Source organism: Leptomonas pyrrhocoris, assembly GCF_001293395.1.
Source record: "Leptomonas pyrrhocoris isolate H10 chromosome Unknown, whole genome shotgun sequence".
NCBI classification, from domain to species: domain Eukaryota; phylum Euglenozoa; class Kinetoplastea; order Trypanosomatida; family Trypanosomatidae; genus Leptomonas; species Leptomonas pyrrhocoris.
In genome coordinates, this window is record NW_015438376.1 from 317,083 (window position 1) to 334,316 (window position 17,234).

General features: G+C 60.6%; 6 protein-coding genes across 8 annotated transcripts; all 6 read left to right on the top strand.

Annotated features, from left to right (window-relative positions):
* Nucleotides 1-13: 13 nt before the first annotated feature.
* Nucleotides 14-2,702, top strand: ABB37_07770 (putative mitochondrial hypothetical protein; the record flags this gene model as incomplete). The annotated part of the gene is made up of 1 exon (XM_015806522.1): nucleotides 14-2,702. The coding sequence occupies exon 1, from the start codon at nucleotides 735-737 to the stop codon at nucleotides 2,700-2,702; it is 1,968 nt and encodes a 655-aa protein (XP_015654886.1). The 5' UTR covers nucleotides 14-734.
* Nucleotides 2,703-3,873: 1,171 nt separating this feature from the next.
* Nucleotides 3,874-5,623, top strand: ABB37_07771 (Katanin-like protein; the record flags this gene model as incomplete). The annotated part of the gene is made up of 1 exon (XM_015806523.1): nucleotides 3,874-5,623. The coding sequence occupies exon 1, from the start codon at nucleotides 3,899-3,901 to the stop codon at nucleotides 5,621-5,623; it is 1,725 nt and encodes a 574-aa protein (XP_015654887.1). The 5' UTR covers nucleotides 3,874-3,898.
* A 325-nt stretch (nucleotides 5,624-5,948) lies between these two features.
* Nucleotides 5,949-7,394, top strand: ABB37_07772 (putative actin-like protein; the record flags this gene model as incomplete). Its single annotated transcript, XM_015806524.1, has 1 exon — nucleotides 5,949-7,394. Exon 1 carries the CDS (start codon nucleotides 6,078-6,080, stop codon nucleotides 7,392-7,394), a length of 1,317 nt encoding a protein of 438 aa, XP_015654888.1. The 5' UTR covers nucleotides 5,949-6,077.
* A 714-nt stretch (nucleotides 7,395-8,108) lies between these two features.
* Nucleotides 8,109-10,421, top strand: ABB37_07773 (putative N(2) N(2)-dimethylguanosine tRNA methyltransferase; the record flags this gene model as incomplete). The annotated part of the gene is made up of 1 exon (XM_015806525.1): nucleotides 8,109-10,421. The coding sequence occupies exon 1, from the start codon at nucleotides 8,148-8,150 to the stop codon at nucleotides 10,419-10,421; it is 2,274 nt and encodes a 757-aa protein (XP_015654889.1). The 5' UTR covers nucleotides 8,109-8,147.
* Nucleotides 10,422-11,052: 631 nt separating this feature from the next.
* Nucleotides 11,053-11,973, top strand: ABB37_07774 (putative mitochondrial glycosyltransferase family-like protein; the record flags this gene model as incomplete). Of its 2 annotated transcripts, none has more annotated exons than XM_015806526.1 (1): nucleotides 11,053-11,973. In XM_015806526.1, exon 1 carries the CDS (start codon nucleotides 11,146-11,148, stop codon nucleotides 11,971-11,973), a length of 828 nt encoding a protein of 275 aa, XP_015654890.1. In that variant the 5' UTR covers nucleotides 11,053-11,145. The 2 variants fall into 2 exon arrangements, with proteins under 2 accessions (XP_015654890.1, XP_015654891.1); XM_015806527.1 differs by having other exon boundaries at nucleotides 11,071-11,973.
* Nucleotides 11,974-12,413: 440 nt separating this feature from the next.
* Nucleotides 12,414-17,226, top strand: ABB37_07775 (hypothetical protein; the record flags this gene model as incomplete). 2 transcript variants are annotated; one of them, XM_015806528.1, is made up of 1 exon in its annotated part: nucleotides 12,414-17,226. In XM_015806528.1, the coding sequence occupies exon 1, from the start codon at nucleotides 12,631-12,633 to the stop codon at nucleotides 17,224-17,226; it is 4,596 nt and encodes a 1,531-aa protein (XP_015654892.1). In that variant the 5' UTR covers nucleotides 12,414-12,630. The 2 variants fall into 2 exon arrangements, with proteins under 2 accessions (XP_015654892.1, XP_015654893.1); XM_015806529.1 differs by having other exon boundaries at nucleotides 12,421-17,226.
* Between the last annotated feature and the right edge of the window lie 8 nt (nucleotides 17,227-17,234).

Consider the following 17,234-nt stretch of genomic DNA (forward strand, 5'->3'; position numbering starts at 1 on the left):
CTGCCCGCTTGAAAGAGAAGGGAAACAGCTATTTTATTTTATTATTCTCTGTTTGCTCTGTGCTTTTCGAAAGGAGAAGTACACAGACAAACAAAACACACTCGCTCGCTCTCGAGAACGCTTCATCATACGCAGCGAAAGGTGACTCAAGAATACCATCACGGCACCTCGTGTACTTTTTTTTTCTTCAATTTGCCTCACTCGTTTGATTGCTCCTCTTCTTTATATATTATTCAGCTGTTTGTGGGTGTCGTCCGTTCTGATCTTGCTGACACCAATAGCTTTCGGCATTTATACTCTAAGAAGAAAAAAAAACATCTACATTGCGCTGCATTTAATTTGTGATCATCATAATCATCAACATCTTTGCTTGCGTGTGCCACCGCCTTCGCACGTCTCTTTTTCTTCTTTCTTCTTCCCCACTTCCTTCTCCGACCGTTTTTTCCACGACGCGAATTCGTTTGTTTTCTTTCCCACCGTCGCAGTGGTGATATCTTTTTCTCTGTTGCAATTGTTGTTTGTTTGTGTGTTTCCCCTGGCGTGCGCGACGTCTACGAAGATCTCGCACGCTGCGTTTCGTGCTCCGTCGGGCGTGAGCAACTCGGCCCCGTCGCCGCAACTCATTTTTTCTGCGCGTTTTGAATCAGCGAAGAAGCTTCCGGGTTTCTCCTTGTGAGTGTCGAAGAGGAGGGAAAAAGAAAAATAATAATAATACAAATCTTTCCGTGTGAGCGATGCTCCGACGCGTTGCGGGTGGGCGTGTGGTCCGCGGGGTCGGCCCCGCCACGCTGCCGCTGCTCTCCACCACGCACCGCCACTTCTTCTCCCGTAGCGCCAACCAACTCAAGAAGGACAGTACGTCGTCGACGACGACTCAGACCACGGCGGCAGCAGCAGCAGCGGCGACGAGCACGGCCACCGCCGCCGCTGTCACTGCTGCGCAGGTCTTTGCCTCGAATGAAAAGGCTAACGTAATCACCACCGCGGTGGGTAGCAGCAGCGGTGACGACGTTGTCAGCCACGTCCAGCAAAAGCAACAGCGGGAGGACGCCGTCCCCGCCGCAGCGCCGTCCACCGGTATTCGCTCCATCGGCATTAAGCTCTCCGAGGACGATGAGCTGGTGCGTGCCTTCAACAACTTCTCCAAGACCGTCAACGGCTGCACCCAGGAGGAGTTCTTGCTCGGTGCGAGGCAGGCCTACGCGAGTCTCGCCGTGGTCATTGCGGCCTTTGTGGAACGGGCGCAGCAGCCGCTGGTGGGCCTGACGGAGTCCTCCAAAGTCATCGCGGCCGCACACGAGGCGGCGAAGCTGCTGGACCAGGAATTCAAGCCCGAGACGCGCGAGAGCACCCCGGCCAAGGCGGCGGCAGCGGCGGCAGCAGGCCCGGCAAATCTGAAGGCCGAAGATGCGATTTCGCCACGCGCGGGTGAAGGTGCAGGTGCGGTGTCGCCCAAGACGAAGCTGCAGGACACGTTGGTGCAGCACGTGGTGTCCACCATCACCTCCATCATCCCGATCTCGACGCACCTCGCGGAGTCGATCTTCAAGATTTGGATGCTGCAGAAGGAAAAGCAGGTGAATCTGAGCAGCATCGCCTCCCCCGCCGATTACGTGTTGAACTCGAAGTTAGTCATTTTCGCGCGACTAGACAAGGCGCGTATTTACTTCCACTCAGACAGCATTGGTGCGGAGGTAGACGTGACACTGAACAACGAATACCTCCGCAAGTTAGACCCCTCCTCGATGGGCGCCACGACCACGCCGGCGTCGACGGAAGGTCATGCGAGCGCCACCACCACCACCACTGCGGCGGCGGCGGGAGGCATCAAGAGTGCATCGAAGAGCCATGCGGAAGATGGAGACCCCGATGAGGGAATGATTCAAGTGCTGACGGACACGGCTGCGAATGCGCAGCGCACCACCGCAGAGGAGCACACCTTCGTGCTCAACAGAAAAACGCGCACGCTGACGCCGCAGTTTTCGCCGGCGGCGGCGGCGAGCGTGCAGGGCGACGACAAGGAAGAAAAAGCTCTCGCAGCGGCCGCGGCAGCACCCGCCAAGTCCTCTGGTGCGTCGGTGTCGGTGGCCAAGGGTGCGACCGCGTCCCGCGTGCAGGTTACGTGCGCGCAGGCGAGTGCGAGTGCCACAAGCAAAGCTGCCGACGCTGGTCCTGCGTCCCCTGCGTCGCAAGCCACAGATGGCGAAGCCGCTAGTCATGCCAAGGGTGGCAGAGCGGCGGCGGAAGCGGTGGACCCGGACGAGTCCTCGGTCTTCATCAAGGTGAACGGCAATGCGCTGCCCCCGATCCCGGCCGACGCGCGCGCCTGTGCGCTGCTCACCGTCGATGTCGTCGTCCCGCCGGAGCGCTACGCGTACAACTTCGAGTGGTTTTATAAGCGCATCGTCGGCTACGAGAACGAGTACGAGCGCATTGCCGCGGCGCGCGTGTTTGCATCGAACAGCCCCAAGTCCCTCGGCACCTTCGTCGACTTTGTGATGCGCATGATCACCGGTAAGCCTGTGGAGTTCATGTTCTCCAAGTCGCTTGGGCGGGCGCTTGGCGTCCCCGAAGACGTCTCGGAGACACCGCCGGCGACGCGGAAGTTGATGTGCATGTACATGGACGCCTCGCACAAGTGGGTGTTGGCCGACCTCATGACGTTGGCCCCCGTAATTGAGACGAAGCTTCCGAAGGCGTAGCAAAGGGAGAAAAAGAGAAGGGGAGGAGGGGAGGAGCTGTTCTTGCTCTTCTCGTTTGTATTCAATGCTCCAGTCACGCAGCGTTGCTTTTGTGTTTTTGGGGGTTTCTTCGTTGGCATTTCAAACGGGACAAGACAAGGAGAGGAAGCTGCGAAGACGTGGTGAGTTGGTGAGCTGTTGGGGTTGCTTTTGCGCTATATATATATATAGAGAGAGAGAGAGAGAACAGCTCTGCACACGGCTTTTCTTTTCTCTCCCTCTCTCCCTCTCCCTCATGGACGTGGCACTTACGTAGTGGCACGTTTGATGGGGTGGTGCCGGTGTGTGTGTGGGGGGTGGGTGCCTTCTGAATGCTAGGTGTGTCGTCTCCTTGTAAAGCGACGCTTTTCGATGTCTCTTCTTATGTTTTCCCCGATATTAACAAGAAGCTCTTCTTTCCAGCTGTGTAACGCCTTTTTCTTTTATTGTCTCTTTGTTTTTATGGATGTATGTGTGTGTGTGTGTTGTTGTTGTTATGGGCGAGTGTTATTGCTAATACTATTGGTGTTGTTTCTGTGAAGGTGCGAAGGTAGCGTGCGTGTGAACGTGTTGTGCATCATCGGTCGCTGTACGTCCTCTCACACGCTCATCACGCCTCTTCGTCTGCCTTTTAGCTGTAAAGGTAGGGTTGTTGTTGATGCTCATCATTTTGCGATTCTATTTATTGTAGTGAATGCAAAGATCTCAAACTTGTGTACGGGACACGCGAGGTGGAAGGAAAGGCGCACAATGACATCGTGCGCCACGGTAGCGCGTCGCAACGACTTCTATTTCAAGGGACGGAACGGAACTGCTGAGCGGCGTTATACTTTAAACCAAAAAAGAGAAGGAAGGAAGCGCTAAAGGGACATCGCCGACATCGCAGCGTTTCCATTCACATGCATTATTATTGTTGTTATTATTGTGCCACACGTCGCAGGCAGTACGGCGAAGTTTCCACGGGTGTCTTTCATCGAGTCGATGTTGTTTCCTTTCGCCATGTGCATCATCGCATGCGGCTTTTGTTATTCTCTCTCTCACGCATTCACACACACACGCGCTTCTCTCCTCTTTCCTTGTCCTTTTGGCTTTTTATCATGATTATGATTGTTGCGCTCTTGTTTCGTTGATGTGGTTATTCGTATTATTCCACAGCATACGGACTCCGAGATATCTGCATGCCAAGTCTGCAGCCGCTCGCCAACACCATGGCGCCGGCGGCGGGGTCGAGCTTAGCGCACATGAAAAGTCAGCAGCTCGCCCGCGAGGAGGAGGAGAAGCTGCGTGCGCGGCGCGTAAAAGGCGTTGTCGTCCTCGTCGAGCAGTTTTTGCTCGAGCAGGGCTACACGCAAAGTCTGCAGGCCCTGCAGCAGGAGAGCCGCGTCAGCCTCGCGCAGTACTGCGTGGCGGACAACATCGACCTGCTCTCCGCGATGCAGGACTTTGAGGACTACTATGAGTTTCGCTGCCAACGCAAGCCGAAACTGTTTCGCGCCCGCAACGACGGCGAGGAAATCAGTGGCGCTGTCGTGACCGAAAGCGGAGAAAAGCTGCTGACGCGGCGGCGCAAGGGCGGCTCTTCTGTCGGCTATGGTAATCTCCCGGACAACGCAAGCGATACCAAGAGTAATAACAACGCGAGCAGCAGCAGTAACGGCGGTGCTGCCTCGTCCTCCGCACCTCCGTCCACAAAGCCGCCGGCGCACCTGCGGCCGTCCAACCTCACACGCGCGCTTGACCATGCCCACGGGAGCAGCAGTGCGGGGTCCGACACAAGTAGCAAGCAACCGGCTCTGTCCTTGCAAGGGGCGGCGGCTCCGCTCGGTGGGGGAGTGACCAGCTCCGGCGTTGCAAAGAACGGCGCGGCGGGCAGCCGCAGTAACCAGAGCGGGGGCGCGGGCTGCGATGGCGATGACGACCCACCGGCGGACTTTAGTCATCGTGCCTTGAAGCCGCTTCCGCAGTTCCCCACCACCGAACTGGCCGACTTGGCCGCGACGATCTTGCGGGAAATCCTCGACGTCAACCCGTCCGTGCGGTGGCGCGACATCGCGGACCTTGAGGGGGCGAAGCATCTGCTGAAGGAGGCCGTCGTGATGCCGGTGAAGTACCCGGAGCTCTTTCAAGGCATCCTGCGGCCGTGGAAGGGGATTCTACTCTTCGGTCCCCCGGGCACCGGCAAGACGCTGCTGGCGAAGGCGGTCGCCACGGAGTGCCGCACCACCTTCTTCAACATCTCTGCGTCGTCCGTCGTGTCCAAGTGGCGCGGCGACTCGGAGAAGCTCGTGCGCATGCTGTTTGAGCTCGCCGTGCACTACGCCCCGAGCACGATCTTTATCGACGAGATCGATTCCCTCATGTCCGCCCGCTCCACCGATGGCGAGCACGAGGGCTCGCGCCGCATGAAGACGGAGCTGCTGACGCAGATGGACGGCCTGTCGAAGCGACGGGGCGGCGATGTCGTATTCGTGCTCGCCGCGAGCAACGTGCCGTGGGATCTTGACACAGCCATGCTGCGACGCTTGGAGAAGCGTGTGCTCGTCACGCTGCCGACGGCCGAGGCGCGGACGATGATGTTTCGGAAACTGCTGCCGAGTCTCCCGCAGGACGCCGACTACGACACGTGCGCGGCCTTGACGGAGAGTATGTCCGGCGCTGACATCGATGTTGTGTGCCGAGAGGCGATGATGCGGCCGGTGCGGAAACTGATTCAGCAGCTGGAGTCGGCGGGCGACGCACCGGGCGCACCGTCGCGCCTTCCGCAGGCGCCGCTGAAGCCGCCGTGTGCGACGCTGGAAGACGTGCAGGCGAGCATTGCGTGCACGCGCAGCAGCGTCAGACTGTCGGACCTCGCACGGTACGACACCTGGACGCGCGACTATGGATCTGGTCTTTCAGCGTAGGGAAAAGCAAAGTATTGTGTTGGTGTCTTATGATTCTACCACTGGATGTATAGAGGCATTGATAGGTGCGGTGTGGTGTTGGACACACACACACACACACACACATCGCCGTCCCTTTCGTTAACAAAGTCAGCAGCAGCAAATCTTTCAAATATATATATTCTTTTGTCATTTGGATTGTTTTGGAGATGTCAGCGTGCCTTCGAATTACTGGCGTCGCATCGAACTCTCAAGCGCTTCCTCGCACGGCATCATCGTTTTCGTCACTTCGCCTCTTTCTTTTCCTCCTTCTCTCACTGGGTGGTTCGACACGCTTCTCAAATGCAGTTTGAAGAACAATTTGTGTGGGTGAGTGTGTGTGCGTCTTGGCAGAAGCACGCGCAACTACTCCCTATTACAACAACAAAAAAAAAGAGAAAAAGAACATTAATTAGATCGCCACCATCACGGCACGATGGACTACAACGTGTCCACCGCGGCGGTCGTCCTCGACTGCGGGTCGTCGCACTCCCGCGCCGGCTTTGGCGGTGAGAAGGGCCCGCGGCTGGATGTGCCGACCCTCGTGGGCTACCCACGGCACCGCGGCATCGCCATGGCGGCCGGGATGAACGAGCAGGAGGTGGGCGAGGAGGCGCTGCTCAAGCAAGGCTCCCTCGACGTTCACCACCCCATCCGCAACGGCTGCATCGAGGACTGGGGCGACGTGGAGAAGCTGTGGAGTCACCTCTTCTTCAACGAACTGCGCGTGTCGCCGGAAACGCACTGCTTTTTGCTGACGGAGCCGGTCAACACGCCCGGCCCGCAGCGGGAGCGCACGTTAGAAATTATGATGGAGACGTTTCGCGCCCACTCCCTTTACCTCGGCACGTCGCAGGTGCTGAGCCTGTACAGCTACGGCCTCACCACCGGTCTGGTGGTGGATAGCGGCAAGGACATCACGCGTGCCGTGCCGGTGCACGAGGGCTACGCGTTAGGTCGCCACGTCACGCAGAGCCCCGTCGCCGGTGCGGCCCTCACGCGCTACCTCGGGGAGTTGCTGCGGGCCCAAGGCTACGCCCTCGGCACGGCGAGCGAGCAGGAAGTGCTGAATCAGGCGAAGGAGGAGCTGTGCTACGTGCAGTCGCCGAGCTTCGCGGCTACAGGCGTGGCAGCAGCGGCAGCAGCAACAGCCACGGAGAAGGCGTTGCAGCGAGACACCGACGAGACCTTCCGTCACAGCGCGCACGCGGCTCCGGACGGCGTAGGAGAGATCGACGACTTTGTGCTCCCAGACGGGCAGCGCATCCCCCTCGGCGCGGAGCGGCACCGAACCGCCGAGGTGCTCTTCAACTTCTCCCTCCTGTCCGAGATGGAGAGCGGCGGCACGGATAGGGGGCTGTACGAGCCGCGCTGCAAGGTGCGCACCGACATCGGCGAGTTCTTCACCCCGTCGTTTGAAAAGGGGGTGAGTTGGCTGCCCTTCGCCGCCGTCAACAACTGCGAGCATAGTCTGCAGCCGCAACTGTACGCAAACATGGTCCTCGCCGGCGGCTCGCTGTCGTTTCCCGGGGCCCGGACGCGTCTGGAAACGGAGGTGCGCCAGCTCTACCGCGAGAGTCACCCTAGCGAGGCGGTGCTGCCGATAAACGCGCGGGACATGGCTTGTCGGGCCTACAGTGCGTGGCTTGGTGGCTCGATGCTGGCGCAAACCGCCGTCTTTCAACACCTGGTCGTGTCGCGCAAGGAGTACGAGGAGGAAGGGGCGCGTGTGATCCACTACAAGTCGCTCTGATGTTTGCCGCGCACCGCGTAGCGGAGGAGCGTGGCGGTGTCCACCCTGGCCCCCACCCACCCTCTCGCACCCGTCTCATCTTCTCTTTCTTTCTGTTTCTTGCATTTGTTGAGCTTCTCTTTCTGGTGGGAAGAGCGATGTAAACTACGATGTTCCGCATTGATTGGTGGGTGGGTGGAAGCCGTCGATGGTGTTGTTCTGGCTGATGTAAAGCGATCTGGGAGTGTTTGAACGCGACCACGTTTCCACCGCGGTACGTGAAAAAGAAAAAAGGAAACAACAGATTAAAACTGGGCGAGGCCACGGCAAGAGCAAGCGCAACGGAGTTTGCGGCGAAACAGGTTCGACGCAGCGGCATCGAGACGCTGCACCGGTGTCCCTTTGTGGCGTAGCGTATGGCTGTCGTTTTTTAATCTGTTCTCTCTCTCTGGGTTCGGCTGAAGGAAATACACGCGAAAGCTGCGTCACGTTTCTCGAGAGGGGGGGGGGTAGCAGCCTTTGTGGCAACTCTAAAAAACCAACTTCATTCCTTCCCTCCCTCCCTCCGCCCACGTCACTCCTCCACCTTCGTCTTCGTCTTGTTGTTGTCGCTTTACTTCTCCCGGCATGCATCTTCGCCTTTGCCCCCGTGACAACGGATGTGTGTGCGTCTTGTTGACGGCCTTCTGCTGCGTTGACACTGTTTTCTCTTTTCTTTTTCAACCGCACCATCTCAGCAAACAGTTTATTTTTAATACTCCGACTGTGTCGCCGATGTCGATCAAGTCGGGCCTGTTCAACTATGACGCCGTTACTCGGGAGTGTCCGGTCGGGTTTACAAAGGTCACCGAAGGCACCACCGCCGTACTGGAGCCGCCGCCGAAGGAGAAGGCGCCAACGCAGCCCACTAAACAACAGCAGCAGCAGCAGCAGCCCCCACGCAAGCGACCCGACCACGGTGACGAGGAAGACGCAAATGATGACGCGACGCAACAAGTCGATCAGGCCGTCTTCTACAACCCTGCCCAGGTCGTGAATCGTGACCTCAGCATCAGCGCCATTGAGCTGTTCTCGCGCCTGCGGCTGACCGAGCCGCGTCGTCGCGGCGGTACGACGGAGGGCATCACCATCTTAGAGGCTCTCAGCGCGACGGGTCTGCGGGCCATCCGTTACTTTAAAGAAATCACGAATGTGCGCTACATCATCGCAAATGACATGGACGCCGACGCGGTGGACTGCATTGGGCGCAACTGCGCCTACAACGGCGTGCCGGTGCAGTACCCGACCACGCAGGAGAACATGCCGGCCTCGGCGATTGAGGTGTACACGGAGGGTGCAGTGCATGCAGCCGCCCCGTCGCTGCCGTTGACCTCGTCCTCCGCGTCGCCTACGCCGCGTGTGGGCGTGAAGTCCGGTGGCGCTATTCTGCCGAACCTGGACGACGCGAACGATCTCATGTTTCGCCTCGCGATGAACCCCAACGTCCGCCCTGGTCAGCGAGTCTGTCTGCTGGATGTCGCGGCGGAGGACAGGGGCGGCGCGAACACACCGCCGCTGCCGCGTCCCCTTCTGCAGCAGGAGCTGATGGACGTGGTGGACCTCGACCCGTACGGCTCCGCCTCCCCTTTCCTCGAAGGTGCGTTTCGCTGCATCAAAGAGGGCGGTCTGATGCTGGTGACGAGCACCGACAGCGCTATTCTGTGCGGCAACTTCGCTGACACGGCGCACGCCAAGTACAGCTCGCTGCCTTACAAGGCCGGACACTGCCACGAGGCGGCGGTGCGCACGCTTCTTGCCTGTATCGAGCGGGTGGCGAACAAGCACAAGAAGTACATCGTCCCACTCGTCTCGCTGCACATCGACTTCTACGTGCGCTGCTTCTTTCGCGTCTACACCCAGCCGGCGGAGGTGAAGCTGAGTGTGTGCAAGTTGGGTTATCAGCTGCAGTGTGCGAGCTGCCCCGCGTTCTGGGTGCGGCCGATGGCGACGGTGCGGCAGCCGCGGCCCTCGAAGCAGGACCGGCGTCGACAGAAGCGCGAGCACAACGATCGGCAGCGGCAGGCGCGTGAAGGCTGCCGCGACACCAACACGACGGCGGATCAAACGGATAGGAATGTCGCGACAGTACACAACGTGCATGACGGTAACGATGATCATGAGGATGAGGATCATGCGAAGGGCACGGAGCGGCCATCGCAACATGGTAAGGAGGTGTATCCACCAAGTCCGAGCCGGCAGTCAAGCCCGAAGCTGACCCCGCTCACGCTACAACAACTACCGCCCACACATCCCGCTGCGTCCTCCTCCCCCTCCTCCTCTTCTCCGTCGTTGCCCGGTGCATCGTTCAACACCTGCCCGGTGTGCGGCGGCAACATCATCCTGTCCGGCCCCCTCTACGCTGCACCGACGCAGAACCGCGAGTTTCTCGAGCAGCTGCTCGACCTTTTTAAAGAGCGCGCCGCCGAGGGCCGCCTCAACGCCGAAGCACGCATCACCGGACTCGTGCGCACGGCGCTGGATGAACTGCCGGACTGCCCGCTCTTCTACCAATTACCGGACGTCGCCTCCTACGCGCGGGTGCGCTGCCCGCCCACCCCTGACGTCGTCGGCGCCCTCGCACGCCTCGGCTACCGCTGCAGTCAGGTGCACTGCGCAGCTACCGGGTTAAAGACGGACTGCCCGCCGGAGATGCTGTTCCGCGTGATGTTGCAGTGGAAGGTCCTTCAGGATGCCCTGGATGGGGAGGGCCACGCAGCAACACTGGAGGAGCCGGCAGCGCCCTCTTCCTCTTCCCCATCCCTCTCTGCTGGTGCTGCGCGACCGCTTCGTGTTACGCCGCTCGCGGAGGCGGACTTTACGTACGACAAGGCCTACGACTTTCGCGGTCGAGTGATTGGCGTGGCCAAATTTGTGCCGAATGCGCCGGGCTGGGGACCCCGTCGTCGTCACCAGGGTGCGGCGCCGCAGAAGACGAAGGAGGAGTGTGAGGAAGAGGTGGAAGTGGAGGGGCGGGGGACGGAGGGCGATGATGACGCAGTGAGTGCGTAGGTCGCATGCCCGTGGCTGCTGATGTGGCTTGTTGCGATATCCCCGGTTTTCGCATTACATGGCAGTCTGAGGGTTGTGGCGGGTGGGGGGGCGGGGGCCGTGCGGGTGCGCGTGTTTTAAGCAGTCTTTTCAAAAACCGTTGTCGGTGCAAGGAGTAGCTGTTCTCTTTCGTGTAAGATAACGACCGTTGCGTGTAAGCGTGGGAACACCGGATAATCATCGGCTCGGGGAAAATACATATTGATATACATACATATACAGTTCGGTTTGAGCGAGTCATCAAAAGCTACCACAAACCCGTAGCATTATCTTCCTCTCCCTTTTTCGTTTGTTTGGTTTGGTTTGGTTTCCCGCCGCCGACACGCTACGTGCGTTATGTGTTGATTCAACATTGTCATGAACCTGTGCCGTGGTTTTGCTTTCCACTTCGGCTCCTCAGACAACACAAAAGTGCCTTGTAATCTGTAAGAGAGGGGGGGGGAGGTGCGGGGGCAAGGCAAAGGCGCGCGTTCATGTGCCCGTGCGCGTTTCATTGAACTCTTGTATTCCTCTTGCTGATGCTGCTTCACATATTCTCCTTTCTTTGATGCAACACCTGTGGCGTGTGTGTGCATGCGCTTCTTTCTCTGCAAGTTGAAACTGGGTCTATAGAATGTGAAGGAGCCTTCGCAGCGAAAGAGGCAGTACGATCCAGCAGCGAATAAATACGGCAGAGACAAGCGCGATGTTGCGGGTAAGTGCGTGTCGGCGCGCCATCTTCGACGCCTGCTACGTCCTCAACCTCGATCGCCGCCCCGATCGCTGGGCACACGCGCAGCGCCAAATCGCGCGCGCCAAGCTGCAAAAGTTTTTCAAGCCGCACGTTGACGTCACTCGTGTGAGCGGGGTGGACGGGGCGACCCTCGACGTGGCGGAGCTGCACCGCAGCGGCGTCCTCACCGACCTGGGCTACGAGCGTTATCAACTTCCTACGGCGCAGAAGCTGTTTGGTATGGACTTGACGAACGGCGCGATTGGCTGTGCGCTGGGGCACCGTGCGGTGTGGCAGCGTGTGGTGGCGGCGCAACAAAGGTGCGCGCTCGTGCTAGAGGACGACGTGGAGTTTCACCACCGCTTCGCCCGGCAGCTGCAGGAGCGGTGGACGCGCGTGCCGGCAGACTGGGGTGTGGTGCACCTCGGTGGACTGGACCTGCTCGCTGCCGGCAAGCCGCCCCGACCCTACGTCGCGGAGGGCGTGCGGCTTGCCTATCAGGGTCACCGGGAGCTGACGGCGTACGTCGTGCACGCCGCGGCGGCGCAGCGTTGTTTGGACTTGTCACTGCCCATGACGTGGCAGGTGGACACGCACATCAGCAGCTGCCTCGCCGACGACCCAAAGGCGCAGGACAAGTACATTTGCGACCCAAAAATGTACGTCTTCCAGCCCTCGCTGGTCATTCAGCTCACCTCTCTCGGCACCGATGTGCAGAAGAAGGCGGCGGCCAACCCGGCCTTGGAGGATGCGGCACGCCGCATGCGGGAGTTCATCGGCGGTGGGACGTCCGTGCGTTGACCTCACAGAAGAGGGGAGGAGAAGGAGGAGGGGGGGGACGTGGGAGGACACACATATCGCTCTGCGGCAGCGCGCCGACCGTCTCCATCGGATTCGATGTTGGTGTTTGCGTGTGTTTCGGCGCACAGACGAATTTCTTGACGCTTCACGTTTACACTTATCAAATAAAAATACAAAATAATAGTCTTTTACGAGAATTAATGGATCGCGTAAGGAGCGGAGCATCACGCGCTCACTCATAAACCGTGAACGGGGTCTTTTCACATACATGTGGCATTCTCTGTCTACTCGGGTCGAGCTTTTGTAGGTCCCTCTTTTTGTATTACTATTCCTGTTTCTTCTCCTCTAATGCTGTCTCCTACGTTTCCATCGATGACCATGCTTCACCACAATGGTACTCCAACACAAACGCACAACAAACATACATACGCACGCGGCTGAGTATGCAGGCCAAGACGCAAAGGTAACCTTCGCCCCTCCCAGGCACTTTTGGTGAAGGTCGGCGCTCGACCGGAGACTACTTTCTTTCTCCCTTCGCCTCTCTTGGTTCTGTGAGTGTACTCCTTTTTTTTCTTTTTTTCCAGTTCATGTAATTCATGTAAATAATTTCCACATTTTTTTTTTGACCTCACGCCCCACCTCCCTCTTTCTTGCAGCATGCAGTCGTCTTCCGCTTCGCCTTCACGGCTGCCAATGCTGCGGCAGGACCGCCCGCCACACAACGACGGCCCGCAGCCCTCTGGCGTGCGAGCAGGCGGCAGGCAACCCAGCACGTCGCTCGTGTCGAACTCCACCATCGCCTCCGCCAATCGCGCACTGCGCAGCGGTGGCGGCGGCAATAGTCACCGCAACAGCACCCGCAGCCACGACAGCTACCACACCTCCTCCTCGCCCTCCGACGCGAGCGGCGCCGTCAACTTCGATGCCGCATCACGCGACATATCCCAGCACCACCACCTCGTTGGAGCATCAGACAACAGCAGCAACATCAGCAATAGCAAGCAGAGCGCGGTATCAGCCACGGCGGCGACGACGACGACTGCCGCACGACTGCGCCTCCCTCCCACCACGCTGCCACACCCCTTACCGCGTGAGCAGCCGTCTGCGCACGTATCCCCACTGAACACGCCCACCCCGGCGGCGCGGCTTTCGCACCTCGAGCAGACCGGACAGCTCGGTTCCCTGCCGCCGCAGTTGTACCTGCCCGAGCTCCAACCTGCCGGGGCAGCGCTGGACACCTTGACCCCGCCCATGGACGGGCTGGTGGCGCTGCAAGACGCCACTACTGGTTTGTTCGTCCGGCACGTCACCCTGGAGGACCCGGCGGCGGCGGAAAAGGAGGCGTCGGTCACCACCGACACGGCGATCACGCCCACCGACACCGACCACACAAAATCCCCCACCACGCCGAGAGCCACCTATGAGTCAGCACGGGCAGAGGCCTTGATGAAGGCAACGCCTCTTGTCTCTGCCGCCTTGTTGGACGCCGGCGTCGATGACCGCATTAACCCTTTCCTGCTCGACAAGATGATCCGCCAGGGTCATCGACGGGTGGCGGCAGTCGCGGCGGCAGCGGCAGCAGCGAAGGCGGCAGCGGCAGAAGCAAAGAGGAAGGCGGACAGCGGGAGGATGTATCCTGCCCCTTCTTATCCAGCGGTTGCCGCCCCTGCTGCTGCGCCAAAAGGCCCGAGGACATCCGCAGACAGAAGCGGCAAGGCGGCACGCGCCGCGGACGAGACGCGCTTCCACGAACCACCTGCTCTTCAATCCGCCTACAACGTCGTCTCGCTGCCCGTCGTTCCAGCCAATGCAGCAGAAAAGGAGGCGGAGCGGCGCGAGGATCTCGTCCGGGCCGCGAAGGACGCCGATGCATTTGCGGAGATACTCGCCGAGTACGCGAACGACGCGCAGGACGAAGAGGCAGCCTGCAATCCACGATCGGCAGCTTTACTTGAGGAAAGGCAACTCACCGCGAAGCGTGGTCAGACCTCAACACAAAGCCACAAGACGCTGCTGCTCATGTCGTCGCCCGATTACACGCGCTTCGCATCCGCCGCGAGCGCCAACGATGCGGCTTTTATTCGGCAGCTCGTGAGCTACTACTACACCACTCGCACACGCGCTGCGGCGGCGGCAGCCGACTCACAGAAATGGAGTGAGACAGGCACTAAACCCGTACGCGTGGCGCTCACCTCCACGACGCTGGAGGCGGCCGTGAAGGGTGCGACGGGCTCCAGCGTCGATCCGCTGCAGGGCTACAACGACACCGTCGCCTGGCAAAGAGCTGCCTCTCTTCGTGCGAACGAGGTCGAAGCGAACAAGGACTTCTCCATGCTGGACGCGGTGCTGTCGGTGAGTCGGGAGTACGTTGAGGTGCAGGCATCGGAGATGGGCGTGCCGGGCAAGGGCACCGCCGCCCTGTCGGAGCGCCGTCGCGACCTCCTGCGTAAACTGATCACGCTGGACCAGACCCGCATCCCGGACTCGCTGTGGGTGACGTGCGCTCCACCGCTGAGTCGCCTCGCGACGCTGACCTCCTCATCCCCGCAAGCAGCAGCAAATCGTGCGAACCTGCTGGACGCGTCCACGGCGGCGGCGGACCGCGAGCAGGACGCGACGAGCACTGGCAGTTTAGTAGGGGCGAGCGGTGCGTTCATGGCTGCCCTCACAGGCCCCGCAGCGGCGGCGGCAGGAGAGAAAGCACGCCGGTTCAGCGAGCAGGCCCGCCCCAGCATCGTGGCGGCCTCGATCGTCGCGACGCAGAGCGAGGACAGCATGCACTACGGACACCGGTCACAGGCAGCGGTGAACCCCGCTGCGGCCGCCACCAGCTCCAACACCATCTTCCCCGCCGTCCGTCCAACGGAGCGGTCGCAGGTGTACCTGCTCGCCGATGTGCTGGACCGAATGCTGCACGACCCCTCGCACCCGCAGTGGGTGGAGCTGCTGTCGAACCCGGAGATGGCGCGGTACGTCTTTGCCGCGGACGGCGACGCGGCGGCCGAGGCTTTCAACTTCGGCAACGATAACGACGTGAGTGCGTCGCTGCGAATGAATCCTGAAACGGAAAAGCTAGCGGAGGCGCTGTGGGGTCCGCCGGGCGATCAGCGACTGATGGCCTACACCGACGCCGCCCTCCAAGTCCTGGACATCTTGGATACCGGGCTGTCCGAACTCGTGCGTCAGGTCGCGTGTCACTGTACCGAACGGGGCGCCCTCCTCGACCTTCTCCGGCAATCCGTCGTCGACATCACGACGACGCAGGTGCATCTGTTAGGTCAGGTGAAGCAGCAGGCCCGGCAAGACGCGGCGAATGCGGTAACGCTGCGAGCAGAAAACAAGCAGCTTCGAGAGCAGCTGAGCACAGCGCGGCGTGAGCTGGCGGAGTTAGCGGAGACGCACACACAGCTGCTCGACCGCATCGATCCAATCCAGCGAAAGAGTGACCGCCTCGACGAACTGATGGCGCGTGTGGCGAGCAAGGCGCGCCGCTTCGAGACACACCGCCAAGACGAGCACATCGCCCTCCTACAGCTGTTGGAGGAGAGCATGAAGCAGAAGGCGACATCCACGGTGGACAGCTTTTACAACGAAGTGAACGACATGTACGCCCGCCACGCAGGCGAGGATCACACGGACACGAGCACGCATGGTGGCATCCCGCTGCTGATGGCGGCGGAAATGCCGTCCGTGACGGCGGCTCGCGCCCACGCCGCAGAGCAGCGGCAGACGATGGAGCGCATGTACACCGAGTCCCATAAGCTGCTGAATGCCCTGCAGGACATCGTCGCGGCCACCAACGCCGCTTGTTCCCCGCTGTATCAGAAAATGATGCTGACGGACGTGTCGCCGGTGGCGAAGGTGGCGACCTCGCGGTGGACGACCGTCGCCCGCGCGGTCGGGGCTTTTGAGAAGGAGCGGCGTCATCGGTTGCGCGTATACGAGGTGTTCACGGAGTACTGTACCGTGTTTCGCCACGAACAAGCAGCCGCATCGGCAGCGGCAGCAGCGGCGGCGGCAGCACAGAGTACTCCGGATGCCAACAACAGCAATGGAGTGAAGCGGCAAGCTTCGAATGAGACCGCAGATGACTCCAACACGTTCACCACTGCCACCCTTCAGAGCCACGGCGAGTCGTTCTTGGTCGAGCAGCGTCCATCGCAGGAGAAGACGACGAAGACGAAGAAGCGCGACGGCGACGACGGCGACGGCACCGCGGACGGAACAGACGCAGACGCAGAGTCAAACGACGACCTTATTGATGTAAACAACAAAGTCCACTCTCTGCAACGTTCGCTGGCGCAGCCGCCAGCCCAGACCGATCCGGCGAGCTCGTCCACCTCGCGCGGCACCGCGAATCCACTGGGTACGATTATCACGCAAAAAGACCTCGTGGCGATGTCCGCCACGGACTGCACCGTCGACGAGGTCAACGCGCTCTTCCGCAACGACCTCGACGTCCGCGCCTACCTGCGCGGCTCGTGGGAGGACTACATCCGCGACCGCCGACTGCAGGAGACCGCCGCGGGCGTCGACGACACCTACACGCTGCGCCTGCCGGACCTGCTGCAGATGCTGTGCGACATGCACGTGACGCTGGCCGAGGTGACGCTGCGGATGCGCGCCATGGCGGAGAGCGGGGTGCTGCAGACCCTTCTCCGGCCGCCGCTGGAGCCGCCGGCGCACCCGGAGGTGCCGTGTCCGCTGTGCTGCCGGCGTGACACCTGTGAGATGGACAGGCGGCGTCGCCGCGAGGCCATGTCACGCATCGCGCGGGACCTGCAGGGAAAGATGGACGCCGTGGAGGCAAAGAGCCGCGCCGCCCAGCTCGAGCGCGACGAGGCGAAGCGTGAAGTTCGTCGGCTGAAGATGGAGCTGCAGCAGGTGTCGCAGGGGAACGCCTCGGTGCCGAGCGCGGGCAACTCGAGCCCGTCGAGCGCGTCCCTGCACAACGCGCGGGACTCCTCGATGCCCTCCTTCCGCCGCGGCCGGCGTGGAACCTCGACGCCGCGTGAGCCGCCGTTTGATAACAGCGGCGGACAGGACAGGAAGGGCAGCGTTGGCACGCCGCGATCTCAACGTCCCCGACAGTCGCGGCGCAAGTCCTCCACTGGCGAAACGCTCTCACCGCCACGTCGGTCCACCACCAAGGGCGGAGCCGACGACAGTGACAACAACGATTCAGCCCCGAGGGGTCCATGCAGCGCACTACATCTTTTGAGACGATGGCACCGCGCACGGAGACAAGTGTGACGTCGGTG